At 44.7% G+C, this 23,107-nt stretch overlaps 1 protein-coding gene across 1 annotated transcript in view; it reads left to right on the top strand.

Moving 5' to 3' along the window:
• The window catches only part of LOC130255142 (trypsin-like), a 68,257-nt gene extending 48,649 nt beyond the window's left edge, over positions 1-19,608 (top strand). The window contains exons 2-7 of the mRNA XM_056495540.1: positions 11,730-11,945; positions 16,415-16,551; positions 17,241-17,409; positions 18,011-18,264; positions 18,828-18,964; positions 19,351-19,608. Of these exons, the coding sequence (XP_056351515.1) occupies positions 16,512-16,551; positions 17,241-17,409; positions 18,011-18,264; positions 18,828-18,964; positions 19,351-19,500 (750 nt within the window). The 5' untranslated portion in view covers positions 11,730-11,945; positions 16,415-16,511 and the 3' untranslated portion in view covers positions 19,501-19,608. The remainder of the gene's footprint in view (positions 1-11,729; positions 11,946-16,414; positions 16,552-17,240; positions 17,410-18,010; positions 18,265-18,827; positions 18,965-19,350) is intronic.
• Positions 19,609-23,107: the final 3,499 nt, after the last annotated feature.

Below are 23,107 nucleotides of genomic sequence, written 5' to 3'. Positions count from 1 at the left end.
GCGTTTTGATTTGCTTTCTTTCCTCCAATTATGTAACAAAGTAATGTTGAGTGTGAGGGTAGAAAGTTTGCCAAGGCTACAAGGTCCCCCCTGAAGACGGGAGGGGATTCTGGCCCAAACTCGATCACCACAGATGAGAAACATTCCCCTGGGCAGTCTCTTGGGATGATAAGAGGACTCAGAAATTATGGGAGAAGTGTAATTACACCAATCTGGATAATTGTATGCTTTATTGATGGGTGATATGTCTTTCCTGTATGTGTTTTTGTGCAGATCCAATTCATGTAGATTTTGCCTTGGGCGTTTAAAGTAAAATTTGACATAGTATGTTGATTTGGAGGACCCCAGCAAATCTAATTCTTGGGGTTCCTCAAGGGCATTTGGCAAAATTTTTGTCCAATCATCCCAAGTGTCCATGGGGTTGGGCTTCTTACCTCTGGTGTGGAGGAGTTCTGAGTTTTGAACGGGCCATTCATCTGCTGCAAATGGAATTCCCATTAAACATGTGGAAACTGGGTTGTCAAGGCTGCCTAGGGATAAACAAAGAGATGGGAAAAGGGGTTTTCTTAGCAAAGGTTAATAACTTTAAACTAAAAACTACTTTATAAACAAATTAAATTCAGCTTAAGGCTTGAATGAGGCAGCTAAGTGCTGCTTGGTTTTTTGTTTTGTCTGCTTCTAGTGACAGGATGATCTTTCATTTGGTATGTGGGTGCTCTGCGACGCCTGCGACTCCATGCAGAGCTGGTTTGGTTTTGAGGAGGTTTTGTGTTGGACTCAGGAGGATTTTTGCTGGTGATTGGAAGGGTGGGTTTTGCAGTGCCCAGGTACGGTTTTATGTTTTCTCCTGGGTACCATCTTGGACCAGATGGCACAGATATGAAAGCGTATCCCCTTCCCCAGGTGATCAATTGAAAGGACCCAGAAATTTGGTGTGTTTCTGGGTCTTTCACCAGCACTGGTGATTTCTCAGTGAGCTTGGCTTGGGTTGAGTTTGAGAAGTGACAAAGAATTGGGGGATCGGGTTCTGATGCTCTACAATTCAGGAAATGGATGACATAGAGAGCTTTGCAGAGTCTTTCAACTGGAGATAAGATTTCGGTGTTTCTTTGTTGCTGGTTGAGGACTCTTTTGAGGGTTTGATGAGTTCTTTCTAAGATGGATTGTCCTGTGGGGTTCGAAGAAATGCCAGTGATGTGTTCAATTCCCCATTCACTGAGAAACTTTTTTAAATCTTGGGATTTGTAAGAGGGTCCATTGTTGGCCTTGACCTTTTTTGGAACTCCTAGGGTGGCAAAAGCCAGGAGAAAATGCTTGATAGCGTGAGTGGCTTTTTCTCCTGCGTGGGCTGATGCAAAAACTGCTCCAGAAAATGTGTCAACTGACATGTGCACGTATTTGGACTTCCCAAAAGATGGGAAGTGGGTCACGTCAGTCTGCCACAGCTGGCAGCTGTTCAGGGATTGACTCCTGTACCCATGGAGGGTATTTGGTAGGTTTGACAGCTTGGGCACGTTGCCACGATGACTTTTGCTTGGTCTTTTGAAGGTTTAAACATTCGCATGAGAGCGGGCACATTTTGATGAAAAAATGCATGTGACAGCTTTGCATGAGCAAAGATGTCAGGAACATTTGCAGTTTCCATAGACATGACCAGTGCATCTGCTCTTCTGTTTCCTTCTGTAATAAAACCTGGGAGATCAGTGTGTGACCTCACATGAACAATGTCGTAGAGCTGTTTTCTATGAGAAATTGAATGTGTCAATGTATAAATTAATTGGTGTAACTTTGGGTTGAAAACATCCTTTAAAAAGGCATGTTCTGCCCTCGTAGCTATACCAGCTACATAAGCTGAGTCTGTGACCAAATTAAAGGGTTCGTCTTTGAATTTTTCAGACTCTAACAACGGCTGCTCGCTCTGCAATTTGTGGAGATCCCTCCACTATTTGAATATCTGATTCCCAGTTTTGGGTTTTGGGATTTTTCCAAGTCATGACTGACTTTTGAGAAGAGCCTGAGCCATCAGTGAAGACAGTTAGAGCTTTGAGGGGAGTCCTGCTTTGGACTAATTTTGGAATTAAATGAAAAACTGCATCTTTATTGAAAAGCTTGTGCTTTGGTAAATGAATAGAAATTTGGCCAGTATAGCTATCTAGTGCAATTTGGAGGCTTTCATTGGTCTGGAGCAAATGCTCCAGATTTCCAGTGGTCAGTGGCAGGTATATGCATGTGAACTCACACCCTGCAAAAGAGCGGACACAAGTTCTGGCTTTCCTTATGAGATGTGCCATAATTTCTTGAAATGTGATGATTGTTTTTGTGGGTTGATTGCTTGTGAAGACTCATTCAAGGATCAGCAAAGGGTCTGTGATTTGAGAGTCCCATTGGAAAATCAGTCCGTGAAAGTGAGGGGCTTTTCCCAGGACAACAAACTGGACAGGCAAATCAGGTTCAAACCGATGAGCTTGGTGTGAGGAGAGGGCTTCTTGGACCTTAACGATGGCGTGTTGGGTTTCTGGCATGATGGTGCATGGGGAGTCGAGGTCTTCTTTTCCACGGAGAAGATTGAACAGCGGGGCGAGGTTTTTTGTTGTGATTCCCAGAAGGGGGGGTATCCAGTTGATAGATCTGCACAGGCTGTGTAAGTCTCTTAGGGTTTTTGGATTGTCTTTGATGGAAAGCTGCTGGGGTATGATGGTTCTTTCATGAATTTGGAGTCTAAGGTAATTCCATGGGCTGTACTGTACTTCATCTTTGTGAATCTCAAATCCTGCTTTCTCGATGGTTTCAATGGTTGTTTTCACTGCTTTGTCCAAGTAAGTATTTTCTGAGGCACAAACTAAAATGTCGTCCATGTAGTGGTAGATGATTGCAACTGGGAATGAGCTCTGAACAGGGGAGAGAACATGAGCCACAAACCATTGGCATATGGTGGGAGAGTTTTTGAGTCCTTAGGGAAGAAAAAGCCAGTGGTATCTGTTGAGGGGAGCCTCTCTATTTAGAGAGGGGACGGAGAAAGCAAACCGTGGGGTGTCTTGGGGGTGCAGTGGGATGCTGAAGAAGCATTGATGGAGAGGGCAGACAAGGCTGAAGAGGCCCCATGTCTTCAATGATGTCATTGATTTTGTGAAGATCTTGGAGAAGCCTCTGTTTGTTCCAGGTTTTTGCAGGACAAAGACAGGAGTGTTCCAGGGGCTTGTGGTTTCAGTGATGTGGCCTTTGGCAAGTTGCTCTTCCACCAGGGCATGCAATGAGTGCAGTTTGACTTTTGAAAGGGACCACTGCTTGACCCAAATAGCGTTGTCACTTTTCCAGGTGAGTTGAGGGGTCGGTGGGAGAGCGCGCTCTTCAGTGGCCCCAATCAGAAATCCCAGCATTGGATTTGAAGGGAAACTCCCTATTGGGATAGGACATCCCTACCCCACAGGATAATGGGGGCTCTGACAACGAACGGGCAGACGGTTGCCAACTTGCCTTCAGGTCCTTCGATGACAACGTTGTTTCTGCTTTGCATTGACATGGTGACGTCACCAATTCCAGAAATCATTCCAGCTACCAGTTGCTGTTCCCAGTGGGATGGCCATTCTGAGTGAGTGATGATGGTGACATCAGCTCCAGTGTTGATCATCCCTGGTTGAGGATTCTTTCACTTTTGCAGATGATGTTGCATTCAATGATGGGTTTCTGGGATCCCATGATTTGCACCCACAGTACGACAGGGTTGAGAGGGATCTGTTTGTTGTAGTTTTTCAGAAGCAGGAAGGCTTGTGCAATTGGTGTGCTCTGTGAAAGGAAAAAAGGCGTGTCTGTGCAGCAAAGCTGGACAAAAATTTCTTGTCCAGATTGTACAGTCTGAATCTCTGGCAAAACAAAAATTTGCTTTGGGCTGTGTAAAGTGTCACCGAGTATAAAAATGTCCCAAGAGCTGCCTGGTGGTCCACGTTTGCCTGTGGGAACACGGTAGAAACTGCCATCTGTGAAGTTCAAAGCCAATCCGTTTACCAGCTTTCTACTGGCTCCCACCAAAACCTCGATGTATGTTGGATCGTCTTGATATGTTCTGGAATTTGACTGATTTTCATGGGCAGGACAGTGTGGGAGATGGCCTTTGATTTGTTGTCGTGGTGCGGTGCCATTCTTGCACTGCATTGGCAGTTTTTTTGATTCTGTGGGTACTTTTGCTGTTTTTGGGGTTTATGTGATTGGTGGGAGGGTGTTGGATTTGTGGCTTTTCTGGGCAATTTTTTACAAAATGTCCAGGTTCCCCACAGTAGAAGCATCAGGCATTCTCTTTGGAGGCCACTGCTGCAAAGGCTCCTGTGACTCCTTCAGCAATGTCTTTGGCCACTGCCTGGGCTGCTGTGTACTCAGTGGACATGTGACGTGTACAGGTTTCCACCATTTGTTCAATGGTGGGCTCTGTGTCGAGAGGCAAGGACCTCTTGCATTGCTCATTTGCATTGCTCATAGCAAGTTTCCATAACAGTTCTTCTCGTGCCTCTGCACTCTCTGTTTTTCTAGAGTATCTTTCAATCTATCTACAAAATTGATAAAGCTCTCATCTATTTTTTGTTTAACATTGGAGAATGCATGGTAGGTGTGGAGTCATCAGGTGTGAGGAGTAGGGATGTTTTTGCTGCATTTGCTATGTCTTGCAATGTGTCTTTGGGCAAAGCGTTAGCTTGTTCTGAAGGCTTTGATAAATCACCTTCTCCAGCTGATTGTTCAACTGTGAAATTTGGGCGATTTGCATCTTTTGCATAATTATCAGATAATGTTTTTAATTGTTTTTTCCAATTTCATTCAAATAACATATATTCAGCAGGAGTTAAAAGACATTGTGCCAGGTTTTTTACATCATGTGGTACTAAAACATATGCAGAAAAAATTGCCTCTAAAATTTTTTTTTAAATTTGGGTATTTCTCCCATTATCTTTTCCAATTTTGGATAATTCTGTCAATTGTTTTGCATAAAATGCTTTCCATTGAGCTGTATTTGTGGCACCTCCTCTCCGGCCTGTTTTATATGTTACAGGAAAAGCAGAAATTTTTTGAGCTGTTTGCGAATTTCCATTTTGCATGTCTAATGGCTTGGCGTGAGCCCATGGATCATGGTCGTCATCTGAATTGTAAGAATCTGTATTTGTGTCATCAGAGGAATCTGAATGTCTGTGTCGGGTACGGTGCCTTTTAGAATGAGAAGGGAGGGTGTTGGTGAAAGCCACGGAGGTAGAGCTGGAAGTGCAGGGCTGGGAGCTGGGCGCGGGGTTTGTAGAGGGGGCAGAAGGCTGAAGCGTGTTTGGATAGGTGCATAAAATGGTTTGCCACACGGTGGTGGTGGTGGTGGTGCAGTAGGGACTGAGGCATTGGAAGGAGGGAGGGGGGCAAACGGTGGGCTGTGGGTAGTTTGCGTGGGGTGGTGATTGTTGGAATGCTGGAGGAATGTGTTTTCCCAGTCAACCATAGGGAGCGAGGGATTGTGAGGGGCCTCTGCAGGGGCAGAGGGGGAGAGGTGGTTTTGAGTGTGGGCTGCGGTTTGTGCTGGGATAAGGTGAGGGAAAGGTGAGCTGGTGACTGGATGTGGCACGGGGGACTGAGGACAGGGGGAGGGGAAGAATGGGCGGTGTGTGGCAGGGCTGGACGGCGGCAACACGCTGTATGGGGTGGCCACACCGCTCTCGGGCGGCAAAGCAGGTGAATGTCGCAGGCGATGATACGACGCAGTGCACGGCAATGGAGCCAGGGAGCTGTGTGGAGATCATGGCCATCGAAACAAAGGGCTGGTGTGTGTGAGTCAACGCAGAGGAGGGAGCTGGGTTAAGATGTTTAATGGGACAGGAGCAAGGGATTGCCACGGTTTGGGGGAGGATGGAGCGTGAGCTTTTCGGGCGCGAATTATTTCTTGAAATAAAGGGATAAAATGAGTGACTTTGAAATCTCCCTGCGTCTGTAGCAGATAAATCCGAGTGCTGACTTTATTCCAGAAGTCAGCTAATGTAATACATTGGAGATTGGTGTCAGAGAATTGCGTAAAAAGCCATTTTATGAACTTTTAAATATTAGATTTTGATATGGTTTTGTTAGAGAACTTGAAATTGTTAGTAGATAGAAGGGTTAAAATTTGGGAATAAAAGCCTCTTTCTGTGGGGGTGAGGGAGGATTTGATGAGCTTGTTCCCCATGGAAACTCTATGGCAAGCCAGTACAAAAAGAGAAAAAAACCCCAAAAAATACAAAAACTGCTAGTTGACCCTAACATGAAAAAGGCTAAGTGCTCACCAAATCTCAGCTGATGAGTCAGGACTGCTGGCTGCTGCTAGCGGGGTCCAGTTCTCAGGTCTGGATCCTGAGGGTGCTGGACAGCCTTGGTTGGAGCAGGTCTTTATAGAACAAAGAGCTGCCGAACAAGGCGATCAGCGGTCTGAAGGCGGGACGGGAGACGCCGATCACGATCAATCTGCCGAGGGTTATCAGAATGCTACTCGGGTCGCCAAACGTAGCCACCAGGGACCGGAGGCTTTCCAGCCCTGGGCTGCTACGAGAGTCCAGATAGCTCAGAGAACTCCCGAGGCAGAGCCACAGCTACTCGCTAGCAGAGAAAGAGACTTTGAGACTTGCTGCAGATGTTCCGAAGGTAACTTTATTTCTTCAAAGGGAGTCCACATGCAAAGTCCAATTATACAATATAACAAGGGGTTTTTATAGCTTTCTAGAGGATTGAATTCCTAACCAATAAGAACTACAAATTACGAACTAACCAATTACCTTAAAATTCTAAGTAAGAAAAAACTAATCACTTAACAAGTTTAAAAACCAATAGGAATCCTAAGAGATAACAGAAGTTTGGATAAGGAGAAGGGGGGCATGCTCTAAGGGGTTTCTTTGTCTTCAAGGCACCAAATCCCAGGGGCCCTGTTTGGGGGAAGTAACATCTTCCACAAATCATCCCAGTTTTGTATCATCTGCAAAATTGCTGAGGGTGAACTCTGTCCAACTGCCCAACTCATTATTGAAAATGTTAACTTGTGCTAACAAGAGATGGATGGCATCAATCACCATTTTCAGCCACTACAGTAAAGAATGATAGATAGCAATAGCAAAGGTTTTCCATAAAAGAGTATTTTAGCAAATCTATATCTATTTTACTGGCAAACATGTCTTCTGCAGTGACAGAATTCTCTTGGGACAGTTTTATAAATAAGAGCATGTTCCTCTCAAGAAAAAAAAACCCAACCCAAAAACAAAAACAAAAAACCAAAAACAACAACAACAACAACAACAACAACAAAAAAAACCCCAAAACAAACAAACAAAAAAAAAACCACTAAGAAAGCCACTAACCAAATTGGTGGGTGCAGAACAAAGAAACTGTGATAAATAATTGACTTTGCAGAAAATTAGGTGTCAGCAACAACTCTTCCAGCTACTGATGCCCTATGCCAAAAAGGTATAAAAAACAACTAATTGCTTATTTCAAAATTAACGTCTCTGAAATAGCTTCATTGCATGAGATCTCCAAGACAAGGCAGGACCCTTGCTAGGGAAACCTGGCTGACTCCAGACTCTGTGATATTGGTAAACTTGGTAATCTATTGGTAAAGTGAGACTTCTTCTGTTCTTTATTAGCCTCACTCCTGAGACAATTTTCTTGAGTGTCATACTAGTAACACCTTGTAGAATATATAGAAAGTAGAAAGCAAATGTCTGAGTTTTAATTCATAGTCCTTGAAAGTTAATAACACATTTGGGCAGGGGGAAGAAAATAGTGAAAAACCCTCACAAAGCCAGAATAGTTTTCTGCATTAATTAAAAGTTTAGGAAATTTGTCCTGCTGAAAGTTTTCCTAACCTCTCTGCAGATTTACACACTATAATAAATTATCAGCTGCATCTGAAAAGTCCCCTCTATCTCTACAATTGTAAAATGACATGTTGTAGTTCTGCTGGAACTGAAACATCAGTGTTAAGTTCAAGGTCCACAAAACCCTTGAAGTTTCACCTCCAATTTGTATTGAAACCCAGAACATTTCAATACCACCTTTATTTTGTGGTCTAAAGCAAGACAGTAGGCTAATGATGAGGGATCAATCATGGGCACAAGAAGAGGATGTGTAAGTAGCATGAGAACTACAGTGCTAAACTGAGAACTAAAGTGACCCAAAGATATGGTGGGGGATGAAAAGGTTTGGGACTACATGGTCTTTAAGGTCCATTCCAAATCTCTTAACACTCTATGATTATATGATTCTGTAATTCTATGACTCTGTGTTGTGTTTCACTGGAATTGATTTGGTCCTTGATTTCAGTCAAGAACCATATTTCCAGACCATCATTTTCTGAAAGTTCTAGTTTTCACTTGCCCTAAGTGAGCTGGTGGCTTACTTACATTATCCTTCAGAGACAGAGATTCCCCTGAAGCACCTGCAAGGAAAATGCATGTGTGCTCCTCCCATTCAGATGCTGGTGCATCCAAGAGGATGGATTTTTAAATCAACACAATACATTTCAATGAAAAACTACTGGACATGGTACTCGATGTGCACTTCATGGAATGATTGTATGTGAGCCACAGTAACAACAGACTCTAGTAAATTATTTGACTCTTATCATATTGGTTAATGAAAATGATTGCACAACTGTCAAAGAACTGGGACTTGGACCTGCCCATTCTCTCATGCATTTCAAACACCAATGTTACTGGTCAACAAGCACACACTACAGAAATAACTAGTATGCTAAGATGCCATGATAATTATTTGTAGATAAAAATCTCACATGTTCCAGGACACTGGCACTCTATAACGATTTAAGTTTCTGGGAAAAATACAAAATTATTCTTATACTGCTTCCTAGGCTAGGAAAAATAGTAAAATTTATTTGCAACATGTAAAACTAGTGAAAAAATTATCTGTCTCTCTGATAATTAAGGGCAAGATGGATCATAGATTCTTTATCATTGCTAGGTCAATAGTACATCTATTATGTCATTAGCAAAAAGCATTTTTATCCATTTCCTGCTTGATCTGTGTTACCAACTTTGATGACTAACCCCTTCTCCTCCCTATGAAGAAGTGACTGGTGTAAATGGCTGAATAAAGTCTAGTTTTGTTCTCACCTTCCCCTCCATGCAAAAGAAGTGTTAAATACCTGAGAATTTCCAGCAGATGGCCAACAGGTTGATTAGTGTCCAAGATTATTAGGTGGCACATGACATACTAGAAAAAACTAGAGACCTGCTATTCTTTGGCTTGGAGAGAACAAAGTCAAGGGCAGGAAAAGAATTTGCCCTTGAGGGTCCTACTGTGCCAGAACAGAGAGTGCCCAGAAAGATTGTAGAAAGTCCATCCTTGGAAGTTTCCAACTGTCAAATGGCTAAGATTCTAAGCAACCTCTTTTAGGTTATCAACTGGAATTGCTTTAAGTTGGAGGTTGAACCACAGACCTCCACCCCCTGGATGTTTCTTCAGGCAAAAAGTATTCTGTGATTCTATGAAATCATCTCCTGATTGTCAAAGAACCCAAATATATAGACACTTAAACCGGATATGACACTTGATGCTACTTTTTGCTATAAACATACCATTGTATTTCTCTCATGAAATGCAAAGTGAAATATAAATGAAAATAACTAATGTAACGTGTCCCTTGTCTTAAGATTTCCAGTATGCATAGCTAAGACACACAAAAAAGGCAGGAATATAAATAGATAGAAGGGTGATATTATTTACTCAAGATCAGTAGAACAGTGCAAGATTACTGTCAGAGGCAGAGTTAGGACCTGTACCACTGAGCAATATTCTAGGGAAAAAAAAATCCTATTTTCTTCATGCTGTTAAAATGCAACACTTCTCTCATAATTATAATTTAAAATATAAGTTTGACAATTGTTTTGAATTGCTACCTAAGACACCGATGTAATCACTTGCCAATGAGCTGATACAGGTGTTCCTATACAGTCATTAACAACTAGAGTTACAATTATTTGGTTTGCCAATTGCAGTTTCATTAGGATGTCTTGGAAATGTAAAAGAAAAGGATGAAATGATGGAAAAGCTGGCAGAAGCAGGAAGTGGCTGCAGGCAGCAGAAGGCCATGCAGAAAGAGGAGGCAATGGAGAAGGTGACAAAAGAAGTTGCAAAGGGTTGCAGCAGAAGCAGAGAAGGAGGAGGTGACAGAGGAAGTGATGTAAGAAAGGAGGCAGAAGAAGGTGGTGGAAGAGAAAAAGATGGTGAATGAGATGACAGAGTAGATGACAGAAGAAGCTTGAAGAAGGTGGTGAATAAGGGAGTGGAAGGTGGGAGAGGCCAAAGGTGGAGAGATACATTGGCTAAAGGGTGGAATGGTGTGGTGGTGAAATGCAGAGGTAAAGGCAGTGAGACAGAAGGCAGCTTTGGCATATGGAGGCAGTGACTGATTAATTCAGCAGTGGAAGGTGGCAGCAGTAGGAGGTGGCAGAAGGCAGCAACAGGAGGCAGTGATGGAATGTGACAGCAGACTGCATTGACAGGAGCTGGTGGCAGCAGAAAGCAGTGGAGAAAGACAGCAGAGACAGGCGGTGCACGAAGGCAGCAGTGGTGGAAAGAGGCATCAAAAATGGTGGTGGAAGAAGACAGAAGGTGGAGGTGGCAGAAGGAAGGCATTTGCATTGGAAGGTGGCTGTGGCAGATGAAGGCAACAGAAACAGAAAAATAGAAGGAGGAGGCAACGGTGGAGGGAACAAACAAAGGCAGGGGAAGAAAGCCACAGAATAAAGAAGGAGAAGGAAATAAAGGAGGTGAAGAAAAAATGTTAGAAGAGAAGGAGAAGGCTACAGACAAGGTAATGAAGGAAGGTGGCAGAAGACATTTGAAGAAGAGAAAAAGGAGATTATGCAAGAAGACAGTGAAGGAGGGGGAGGAGGAGACTGTGAAACTAAAGAAGGAAGAAACAACTGAGGAGGCAATAGAAGACAGTGGTGCTGAAGGCAATGGAAGAAGAAGCAAGAGACAACAAAGGAGGTGAAGAAAAAAGGTGGCAGAAGAAGTGAAGGAGGAGGCAAGGGCAGTGGTGAAAAAACATAGTGAAGGAAGAGAGGGCAGACGTGACAGAATGCAGCAGAAGTGTGCGACGGAAGAAGAAAAGGAGAATGTGAAAGAAGGCAATGGAAGAAGGTGCTGGAATTAGGAAAGGAGAAAGTGATGAAGAATATGATGAGGTAAGTAATGGAAGAAGACACCAGAAAAAGGTGGTGGAAGAAAAGGAGGATGTGATGGTGCAGGTGACAGAAGAAGATGGCAGAGCAAAAGAAGGCAGAGGGAATGGAGAAGGTGGTGGAATAAAGTGTCAGAAGAAGGCAGCAAAAAAAAAGAGAAGGAAGACTTGATGGAAGAAGGTGTTGGAAAAAGAGCAGGAGGCAAGGGAAGAAGGCAGTGTGAGGAGAAGGCCACAGAAGAAAGCAGAGGATGAAAGTGGCAGAAGAAGGTGGTGTAAGAAGAAAAGGAGGAGACAGGTAGAATACAGTAAGTCCAGTGGAAGAAGGTAGCAGCAGAAAGGAAGGAAAAGGCAATGGAAGAAGAGATTAGGAGAAAAATTAGGAAAAGTTGGAAGATTAGGAGAAGATGAAGGAGGAGGTGACTGTCCTTATTTTGGCTGGCATAGAGTTAATTTTCTTTTTAGTATCTGGTACAGCACTATGTTTTTAATATGAGAATAATATTGATAACACACTGATGTTTTGGTTGTTCCCATGTAGTGCTTACTCCAAGTCAAGGACCTTTCAGCTTTCAATGCTCTACCAGAAAGGACATGAACAAGAGCCATGGGGGAGCACAGGTGGGACAACTGACACTAACTGGCCAACATGATATCCCACACCACAGAACATCATCCTTAGAATATTAACTAGGTGGAGATGGACAGACAGAACTAATCACTGCTCAGGGACAGGCTGAGCATCACTCAGCAGGTGGTAAGCAACTGTACTTTGTGTTTTTTGTGTTTTTGTTTTCTGTTATTGTTAAACTTTGTTATAAGAACTAAACAGTTCTTATCTCAACCTACAAAGGTTTTGCACCTTAAAGCATAATGATCCTTATTTGGTGCCAGTGTGGGGCATGAAGGGTTGAGATAAATACAAATCAGACCAAAGTGTGATGAAACAAAATAATTATTGCATATTTTCAAAAGAAAAAGAAAAGCGCTCATTTTTATCAGCTTATGATATGATAGAATCTCTAGTCTTGAAATTATTTTGATCTATGTGCTCAGCATTGCTGTCGCTTCTGTGTTTTGGGAGCCATCTATTGGGAACTATTAATAATTACACGTTTTGCCTTTTCTCCTTGCAGACACAGCATAGGGGGGAAACTTCCTTCTTTCCTTCTTTCCTTCCTTCTTTCCTTCCTTCCTTCCTTCCTTCCTTCCTTCCTTCCTTCCTTCCTTCCTTCCTTCCTTCCTTCCTTCCTTCCTTCCTTCCTTCCTTCCTTCCTTCCTTCCTTCCTTCCTTCCTTCCTTCCTTCCTTCCCTCCCTCCAGGCCAATTACAAAAGCATTTGAGGCTCATATCCAAAGCCCCTTCCAGAGCCTCAGGCAGACCCTCTTGCAGAAAGCACTAAGGGAGACTCAAGGTTGATCCCTAGGCTTTTGGAGTCAGGGATACTGATCTAGCCTGTATGCTTCACCTGAAAAAGAGATACTGGAAGTAGAAGAATAGGAAGGATTTACAGTGGAAGAAAGTGGCAAAAGAAGGGAAAGGAAGATGGAAGCAGTAGAAGACAAGGAGAAGGGGATGAAGAATAGAGTGGAACAAGGTAGCAAAAGAACATGTCAGAAGATGGTATTAGAAGAATAGGAAGAGGAGGAGGAACAAGGCTGTGGATGATGTGCTGTAGAAGATGACAGAGGAAGGGACAGAAAGAGGCAGCAAAAGGAGGCAGTGGAAGAAGAAAAAGAGGAGGCAACAGAAGAAGGTGCCAAAAGAATACGGCAGAAGAATAGAAGGTGGCAATGGAAAAGTTGACAGAGGATGTCAGCCAAAGGGCTGACAGTCATGAAGAAAAGAAGCATAACTAGGGAAGGAAAAGACAGTAGAGAAGACAATGGAAGAAGGCAGCAGAATTTTAATAAGAGGAGTCAATAGAAGAGATAGTGGAAGAAGATGTCAGAAGAAGAAAAGGATGATTAGGCGACTTAAGGAGACAACAGCGGTTGCGGCAGTAAACGGCAGTGGAAGAAGACAAGGAGCTCTCCTTGGGGAATGTTTCTAACCATCCCACAGCCTCTCCCTTCCCTCTGATTATGCCCTTCCCTCTCCTACTTTCCCAGTTCCTTCTCCACCAAAACTAGACACTGTATTTTGGTCGCCACAGCCTTGCTTGGCCACACTCTCTCTAGATGCCTGGTTTCTCTGCCTCGGAAAAAGAAGCAAGAAGAGGGCGGGAAGAAATTACACCAAGGCAACTGGAGACAGGGAAATTTTGCTCAAAGGCTGGAGAAGAAAACGTGCATCACCACTAGTTGCTCTCTGGATCAGATTTAAATAATGATGTAAGCAGTACAAGAATGAGCTTTAGGGGAAGGAAGACATAAGCATCTCTAACCAGGTATCCTTTCTGAGAGACAGAGAGAAGTTGTATGGAAAGCAGTGTTCTCAGTAGTCTTTAAGTCTTTAGTTTCCCAGGAAAGACAGGTATTTTAGTCCCTCAGCAAACCCTTCATAATTCAGAATCATTAGGGCACGTGTTCCAATCATTTAAGCTTTATCTACACTTCCATATCTGCCTGAACAAGAACAGCTCAGCAGCACTGTCAGATACATCTGCCTTCTAACAGATATCTTTGTCAGCTCAGACCTGAACTGTGCCCTCCCATCCTGCCTAAAAGGGGCTGAGGTGCTCCCAGGAGACCTTCTATGCTGCAAAGGATGGCATGAATTTGGGTAACTCTCCAAACCTTTGCAGGGTTTAAGCAACCCTGACTGTCCTTCTTTGGGTGACTGGTGACACACTGGCAGAAGGATGAGAATCCAGAGAGATATGTAATAATCTTTGGTCTCTTGCTGGGCTGTAGTAGCAGGGAACATTCCAACACCAGGCCATTCCTGGGGACAAGAGAGATTGGATTGGTGTCCTTCAACCTCATAGCCCACCAAGGATCTTTATTCCTTATGTCCTTTCTCTTTCTGAGGCCATGTAAATGTTTTGCATCCATAAAAACCTGTGGAAAGGACTTCATAACTTTCCTAAAATAGAGGAAGTGTCCTTTGCTTGCTCTGAACAAACCACCCCCACAAGTTCTGGATGCTATTCCCTAAGAGACAATAAGCAATCCATTGTTCCCCAGGGTCCCCAGGCCACTCATAATTTTATAAATCCCTGTAATGTCCTACATCCTCTCTCTCTCTAAGACACTAAGATTCCATGCCTTTGGCAAGGACAGAAATAGAAGAGAAGCATTGTGGCCATAGGTGGAAGAGAAATACAGGCATAGAGAACAAGGCAAGAGGCTGTGACAGCAGTTTTGTTCAGGTGTGGAGAGCTGGAGGATAAGACGCTTCGGAGAATGTACCAGCTTCTCCCAGAAAGGAGGCAGGTGGGAAGAGAGAATCATTGCCACCTCCATCACCAAGTTCTGTGAGGTATAAAAGGACTACCCTCAGAAACTCCTCCTGATTTATGTCCTAGGAAGCTTTATCTCTGTCAGCCTATTATTTTAACAGGTTTCTTTTTCCCAGGATCTTGCACAAGCCTGGACAAATATATTTCCTTTATCAGAGTCCAGTGTTGATACACCTGACTGAAACATTTGAACTAGGAACGTGAAGCTGTAGAAGTATAAGCTGCCATTGCTTGTCCATTATTAAAACCTAACACAGCTGCTCTTCAGTCACCAGTCCTCCCCATTCCTGTGCCCCTGGGGCCGCCAGCTTTCTACTGCAGCATCGCTGTATGAAATGAGAAACATGTTTGCAATAACAGATGTACATCCTTAAGAGTATTCTTTGAAAGACCCTGCAAAAAACATTACAATGCATCTACAGAATGTTCAGCAGCACATCTGATGACAGCCCTTGTCTATGCCAATGGTATGTTTTGGAAAAAGAAATTAGAAATTTCTAAGTAAACACTATTGTAAACAGGAAATTTTTCTTCCTCCACTTAGACATGATGAGATTGGACAGCTTTGATAATTTTTGACCCTCTTAGTCCTATTATGGACATTTTCCTTTCCCACAGGAAGCTTGTAATCCTTCTTTCTTTCAGAGGATAAATCATACTTGTAAGAAAGCTGAGCACTAAGACCAGTCTAAAGGCCAACAGAATTCACCCCCCCCCCCCCGCCTTGGAGGAGTCCCCAGCCTTGACTTGTGCTTCAACATGAACAGAAATTTCTGTCTGGACAGTGACACTGTGCATATCAGTCCTCTAGGACCCACAAAAAAATTCATCAAGAAATGGAGTAGGAAGAGTGTTCCTATTTCGTCTCTTAAGCTATTCCAACATCTCCAAACACATGGTTTCTCTTTACTGTCTCTGGAGAGAATCCTGTATCCTTCAGGAGCAAACATGATGAAGCTGGCAGCTGCTTGGGGAATGAACATGATTATTCAGCAAAGCATTAGGCTTTAGTAAACTTTGCATCGTGACAGAAATCCCCACTCCTGCAGAGAGAGATTTCAGAAGATCTCACTATTTGTTTTCACAGGATTATTGCTCATCTACATCACACTCATAAACATCAGCATTATACTAAAATTCTTGTGTGGCAAAAATGAGTCTCTGTAGAACACTCCAAAGATGAATTAGTCATGGATTAGTATTTGGCAAACATTTCAATGCAGGTTAGGTGAGAGAAATTGGAAAAGGGAGATGCTGAGCATTCCCACATTGGAATTATTAAACTTGCAAAGCAATGATGGAGGGACAAAGGATAGCTTTGCTATCCTCACTTTTGAAATTGCAATGCAGGAAAATACTGATTTAGGAAAAAACTGTGCTACATATGAAAAAACACAAATTATTCACGTAAAGGGATTTGCTAAAGTAAACTTAATAAAGTTAACCACTGGATTGGCTGGATATTTAATTATTTTTCAAATAAATTCATTGTATCTTTCTGTCCACTACCCACAATATGCAACTTCGGGTAAAAATATGCATTTTTAAGAAAGATACCATCAGTCCTGAGGTATCTGAAAGAGGTTTCAGAGTTGTTCTCAACAGGTGCTGTCCCATAAGAATGAGACAAACAAACAACTACACATCTTCCAAAGCCAAAATGTATTTTTAGATTGAAGGCTGCCTGACAGAATAATTAAAATAGCTCTCTATCTTAGCAGAGGTTTATGATTAACAAATATCTTATTTGTACATTTTACCAAGGCCTGTTAATGCCCACATTTGGATCTTCAAATTTTCCACTGTGTACTTTCTGTCTGCAGAAAACCTTGGACTAGAGATAAGACCATTCCCAAAAACATATTTCTAGCAGCTCCCACATCCAGTCATCCAGTCTGGGCTTGAGGCTGAATCAAGACCATGAAGTGTCTGCTGCTTCTTGCCTTCATTGGGGTGGCTGGTGAGTATATTTTTTATTTCTATTTGGTCTTTTAATAGGAAGCTGATTTTCTGAGCAAAACTGCAAGGTTTCCCTATTGTGGGAAAGCCAAGTCCAGTTTCAACTTGCAGAAGGTTGGAGGCAGAGCCCTGAAACTTCCATCTATTCATAATTCCTTGTGCCACAAGTTGGGGAATGAATGCCTCCATAGGGGTTCCTGACCCAGCTATAGGGATGTGGCCATAGCTTCAGAAAAAGGCTGTCTCCTTCTCCAGGACTAAGGAGTGCACAGGGAATAGTTCTGGCCCACGAAGTCCTAAAGCAACTGCAAAATTTTGGACCCTGGGTAGGTGCTCCAGGAAAACATCACTGCACACTCATTTTTACTTTTTCCCTCAGTCCACTCTTGAGTGTTTCAGTAGACAGGATCCTGGGAAAGACACACCCGTGATCTGATCCAACAAGGACATTTCTGTGTCCTTATTTTCCCTCAGGGAGTAGCCAGCAGGCTTTAGTTGCAGAAATGTGAGGCACCAGAGTCAGTCTGACCCCTTCTTTGAGGGTGCCTTAGTTCTGCCCACCACTGCTGCCCTGAGTGTCCATCGCAGGGGAGCCTACAAGTGAGGGGCTTCAGACAGGCACTCACAGGGCTGATGACAGGCCACACTACCTTAGGCAGCTGTTGACATGTGGCACTTCTTGTCTCCCAGTTGCCTTCCCCACCTTTGCTGAAGATGATGATGACAAGATTGTGGGAGGCTACACCTGTGCAAAGAACGCTGTGCCCTATCAGGTGTCCCTGAATTCTGGATATCACTTCTGTGGAGGCTCCCTCATCAGCAGCCAGTGGGTCCTGTCGGCTGCTCACTGCTACAAATCGTGAGTGGAAAAATTACATCCCTCTATAACCTACTTCTGTCTTCCAGCTCACTTCTAGCAGGAATTCTCAGCTATGAGATTGAAATATGCAAGTGCCTCCATTCTGACCAGAGACAGCCAAGGGATGGGTGGATCACTCAGGATGCAGGGCTGAGGCATCCTGAGGGGTTTGCCACTTCTGTAAATGTTTCTGTGAAAGAACAACACCTCTGAAATAACAATGGCATAATCAAGCAGCGAGTTCTGGGCTGCGATTTCTTATCAATTGCATGAATCTTGCTAAAGCATTGTCCCTGGACAACAGGAAGAGGAATGAGGTCAAGCTAGAGCAGTTTGCCTTGTCCCAGAACATTTGTATGAAGTGTTGCTCTGTATTCAACTGCTGTCATGTATTTACGAGCCTGCAGAAATTCACCACCCTTACTGGGAGTGAGTTAAGATCTCATTGTGGATCCCCAGGGCTCCCTGCAGGACAAGAAAGATCCCCTGGCCCAGAAGGCTTCTGTGGCAGTGATGTTGCAGCAAGTGCACTCTGTGACAGGGAGGTTTCTCTCAACCTGCCAGCAGCAGTAAAGTACACGCTCTGCCTTCTGTTTTCCAGTCGCATCCAAGTGCAGCTCGGGAAACACAACCTGGAACTCACCGAATCCACCCAGCAGTTTATCAACTCTGCTAAAGTCATCCGCCACTCTGGCTACAGCCCCTACACCCTGGACAATGACATCATGCTCATCAAGCTGTCCACCCCAGCCCAGCTCAACAATGCTGTCCAGACCATTCCTCTGCCCTCCAGCTGCGCGGCCGCCGGCACCACCTGCCTGATCTCCGGCTGGGGCAACACTCTCAGCAGTGGCTGTGAGTACTCTGGGGAATGGGCAGACCCTTGGGGGACCAGGAAGTGCTGTGGGACAGGTTTATGAGAGATGGGTCAGTGTAGGGACTGCACAGTGAATTCAGCAAATATCAACAGAGTTCTCTGAGTTCTCTGAGAATAAGGGTGAAGCCTGGGACTGTGGATCTACTAGAGATCTCCATTCTCTCACACCAAAGGTCACAGATGTGCATGGTGAGTGGTGTCTATTCCACTGATGACATATAACCCTGGACAAGAGGAGAGGATGGCTTTCCTGAGGCTCAGGTTTCTTCCAGTGTATATATGACAAGAGTGGCCCCATTCTTGCCAATTGATGAACTTCCAGATGCCAGAAAAGTTAAGGTGGCTGCAGCATAGAATGGTGGGCCCATGGGTAGAATTTGTTCCATCTTTACAGAAGGAACCCATGCCGTGCTTACTGTTGAGAGGAAGCAGGATGGCTGCTAGAACAGGGTGTCCAGCATTTGCCTTTCTGCCAAGAACTTCTGCCAGCTCTGAAAGGACTCAGCAATGTCATCAACCACCTTTCCCTATTTCCTTGTAGCTAACTACCCAGACCAGCTGCAGTGCCTGAAGGCTCCAATCCTCCCTGCTGCCGACTGCTCTGAAGCCTACCCTGGGCAAATTACCAAGAACATGATTTGTGTGGGATTCCTGGAGGGAGGCAAAGACTCCTGCCAGGTAAATAATCTGCCCCTCCTTTCCCAGTCACTTCTCTCCTGCCTTTTCCCAGCTGATGAGGCCTTCACAATGTAGTGTCAGCTCTACTCACTGCACTGGTAAATCTGAGTTTTTGAGTGACAGCAGAGGCTTCAGGCACACATATCCTGAATGTTTGACAAGCTGTACATCCGGCAAAACCAGGAGCTGATTCATCCTTAGCTGTGGTGCCCTTGGAGCTCAAGTCAGGCCTGGTAGCATCAGGTGGAGAGTGTGAATCAAAAAAGGCCTTGGCAGAACTGTTGTGCACTGACAGGGCTTCCTCCAAGTCAGTGATCTCCGGGATCTCTGGCTCATTGCTTTGGCTGGTGCCATTTCCTGAATGTCCATTCCCTTTGTGTGCACAGGGAGATTCCGGCGGTCCCGTGGTCTGCAATGGACAGCTCCAGGGCATTGTTTCCTGGGGTATTGGATGTGCCCAGAGGGGCTATCCCGGAGTTTACACCAAGGTTTGCAACTACGTCTCCTGGATCCAGTCCACCATCGCCGCCAACTGAGACGCTCATGTGGTGTGACCTGTATTTTCTCATCATCATTCCTGTTCTTTTGGATTCGGACAAGCAAAAAACTATGAAAAAATTAATAAAGACTTTCAGGCACCCCTACTTTGTGTACTGTTTCTATGGGAATTCTATATGGAATGTATGGAGCACAACAGCAGTGAACACCACTCAAGGGAAAATATTAGTTTTGGTGCCTCTCAATTGACAGAGTCTTGAAATAATTTGCAGACATTTTTAGACAACTTTCAGGTAGTAATTTTTAGTTGCTTCAGAAGAGTTTCATTTACATCAGTTCCTCCACAATTCTCATTTTGAAAAGGCCTGTTCAGGATTATACCTCCTCTGTGTGTAGCTCTCCAGTCCCTTCACTATGGAGGATTGTGCTTGACTCAAGACACAAGGGCTGCCAAAAATCGCCTACTCTTCATTATCCTCAGTGCAAAGGACAGTGCAAGGGCCCAGGGGAATCCAAGGCTCAAATAAATTTCCATAATCCATCAAGTAGAGAAGCTGAAAATTCCTTACTGGAGTGGGAAGCACAGGCTTGGTCATGGGAGTTGCAGCTCATGCCACAGCTGTGGGGACACAGAGATGCTGTCTGGTGCTCAGGATGTTGTGGTTTAAGCCCAGTCAGCCACTAGGTGTTAACAGCCACTCACTCAAGACCCCCTTCACCTAGTGGGATGGGAAAATGTGTAAATTTTACAGGTTGACAAACAAACACGATAATAATAGAAATAAATAAAAAGGAGCCGAGAGGGAAATAAAACTTAAGTAAATCCATGTGATGCACAATCCTGTTACTCACCACCCACTGACACGATGTACAGCCAGTCCCTGGGCAGCTCCACTCAGTTTCCATACTGACCATCATGTTGAGTGTTAAGAAATATCCTTATGGCCAGTTCTGGTCAGCTGTCCTGGAAGAGCTCCCTTTCAGCTGCTTCTGCACCTGCTCTCAGGCAGAGTATGAGACACAGTAAAGTCCTGGATTTGGGGTAAGCAGTGCTCAACTAGCACTAAAACTCTCTTATAAACATTATTCTCATTGTGAATTCAGAAGACAGCACGGTGCAACAGTCTCCACCTCTTAATCCTGCCTCCTGCTTAGCACCTGCATACAGTTTACCTCGAGATATCTGCTGAAATTTCTCTTTCAGAGAAAGGCTGAGTTGAGTCAAGCCCTCAAGCCTTCTCCAACCAAGCATTATGAGGCAGAAGTTCCACTAGGGATCCTAGCCCATTTCCACTTGTTTCTCCTTCCCTACTGTCAGGCAGAGCTCTAGGCACAGGAAGGAGAAGGATGAAGGAATTCTGCTGCCAGCAGTCCTCGGTAGAAGGGCCTGTCACTCCTTCCCTGTATTCCTCTCACCCTTGCCACTATCCCAGATGTCATTCCTGTGCCCATCAGGTACCCCAGCTATCCCAAGCAGATTTTGTCCCAGACAGGAGAGCACACGGGGTTGTTCTTGAGAGCAGAAACACCTGAGGGCTGTCCCTGTGGACAACACTCCATCCCTTCTCTCTTCCCATGCTGTCCCTCAGCTCTTCACAGGTATTTACCTTCCTCTCCTATGATAACATCCATGAGAGCCCTCACAAGTCTGAGTGCTGGGGCTGCTGTGGTGTCTTTCAGGGTCCTGCCTCCCTCTCACTGATGTTATTTGCTGTGCTCACAGTGCTGCACAGAGAGAAGAGCTGTCACACAGCTGGGTGGGATGTGGGGTGGCCAGGCAGGAACTGAACCAGCCATGTCTGGGGAAGACAGGGAAAATGCATGGCAAAATTCAAGGGACCTCTGTGTGGCCTTTGTCCCTCATTCCTCCATCTCCCAAGGTCTTCAGAAGCAGCAGGGGAGCAGCCACCATTCCTCTGCCTTGCACACACTCAGCCTCCTGTGCAACCTCAGCACAGTTCTGTTTGTGCAAGCCCATCCTTCCCTCCTCACCCACCCACGCCCTGGCTTCCCCTTCCACCTGCTGCATCTCTGCAGGCTTCCTGCTTTCCTGCCACAGCCTGTGCCATTCCCCAGGGTTCCCAGCCAGCCAATGCCTTCTCACATTTCTAGGCTGGCCCCACCCCAAAATGTCTCACCCTCCCTCACTGCTCTCTCTTCATATGTCTATGAGCAGCTACAAGAGGCAGGTTGCTGAGAGGGTAGGGGCTTTTCTCCATGGTTCCCTGCTGTTTCTTTGTGGCCATGCTGGCCCCTCTGGGTAAGTGAACTCGTCTCGGCCCTGAGCAGCTCCATCAATTCCCTGCCTGCTCTCCCAGCTGTGTAGCCAGTTCCTGGCAATGCTTCATTCTGCAGAGCTTGCTGTGTTGAGGATCAGCAGTGAATGTGGTGGGCAGAAATCCCTGAATCTTCTGCAATGGCCATCTATTTGTCATTCATTCTGCAGCCCATAGTTGGTTCCTGGTTTGGGACACAAGCTTCCCAGGATTGCATCTTGCCTCTTGAAGAGAGATTGGAAATTCAGTTGCTGATCTGAAGAGCCGTCCCATGCCTTGAACTCCTCCATTGGTTGCCCTATTTCTTCTCACCCTTTCCCTACCTATCGACAGTGCCTACTTCAAGATTTTCCCATGTTTTCCTTCATTTCACTTGTCCTTCTTTTCCTTTCCAGTGTTGGCTCTGGAACAGTCTCCAGACATGGTGATAAAAGAAGGCCAGTCCGTGAATCTGGAATGTTCCAAAAAGCAATCATCCAGCACAGCTGTGTACTGGTTCATGCTGCCTTCAGAGAAGAATTCCAGTCTGACCCTACTGGTTTCTGCAATGCAAGGTGGTAGCGCAGCAGTGGAGAAGGGTTTTGAGAGCCATTTCAAGAGCAGCAACATAAAAGGAGACAGTATCACCCTCTCAATAGAACAAGCCTTTCTCAATGACTCTGGCACATACTACTGTGCTGAGGGTGAGCACAGTGGTGAGACTGCTGAGAGATCTGAGCACAAACTTCTCCCTGCACATACAGGACCTGCTTTCCACCTCTTGGGTGCTGCACCAGGCAGGGTGATCACTTCTCACTCATTATCTCCTCTGCTTCATAGCCTAGCCTTCCTCCTCTTCTCAGCTGCTGTCAGTTTATTTGTCCATCTTTGTCTCCTTGTCACTCCAGGCCTCCCTCTGCATTTAACTCTTACTTGCACTACACTAACTCCTGTCTGCCCTTCTTCTCCTCTCTGTCTCTCCTCCCCACCATCCATCTGTCTTCAATCTGCATTTGACTGACTTCTTCATACTTAAATCTGTTTCACCCTGTTCGTGATTCTAACTGTTGTACAGAACAAGTACCTGTGTGTGAGGTTGTTGCTGCACCTGTAGATAAAGGCAAGGCCAGGCAGGTGCTGAAGTAGCCAGTACCATGTGGGAGCTGCCCACACACTCCTCTGTTACAATGACTTGGCTGTGGTTGTTCTGTGGCCAAGGAATATGTACAGCACAGCACAAGCCTGTGCTTGCTTACATAAAGTATTATGTGGTCATAAATTCCTCGATATAGAGTGGTCTCTGGGGCAGGATCCATCTGGCTTACACCCCTTGATCCACATACAGTTTAACTTCAGCAAACATATTTTAAAAATTACTGCTTATAATGGG

The sequence above is a fragment of the Oenanthe melanoleuca genome, chromosome 1, assembly GCF_029582105.1.
Source record: "Oenanthe melanoleuca isolate GR-GAL-2019-014 chromosome 1, OMel1.0, whole genome shotgun sequence".
NCBI lineage: Eukaryota > Metazoa > Chordata > Aves > Passeriformes > Muscicapidae > Oenanthe > Oenanthe melanoleuca.
Note: the sequence above shows the minus strand (reverse complement) of the source record. Positions and strands in the feature narration are given on the sequence as shown.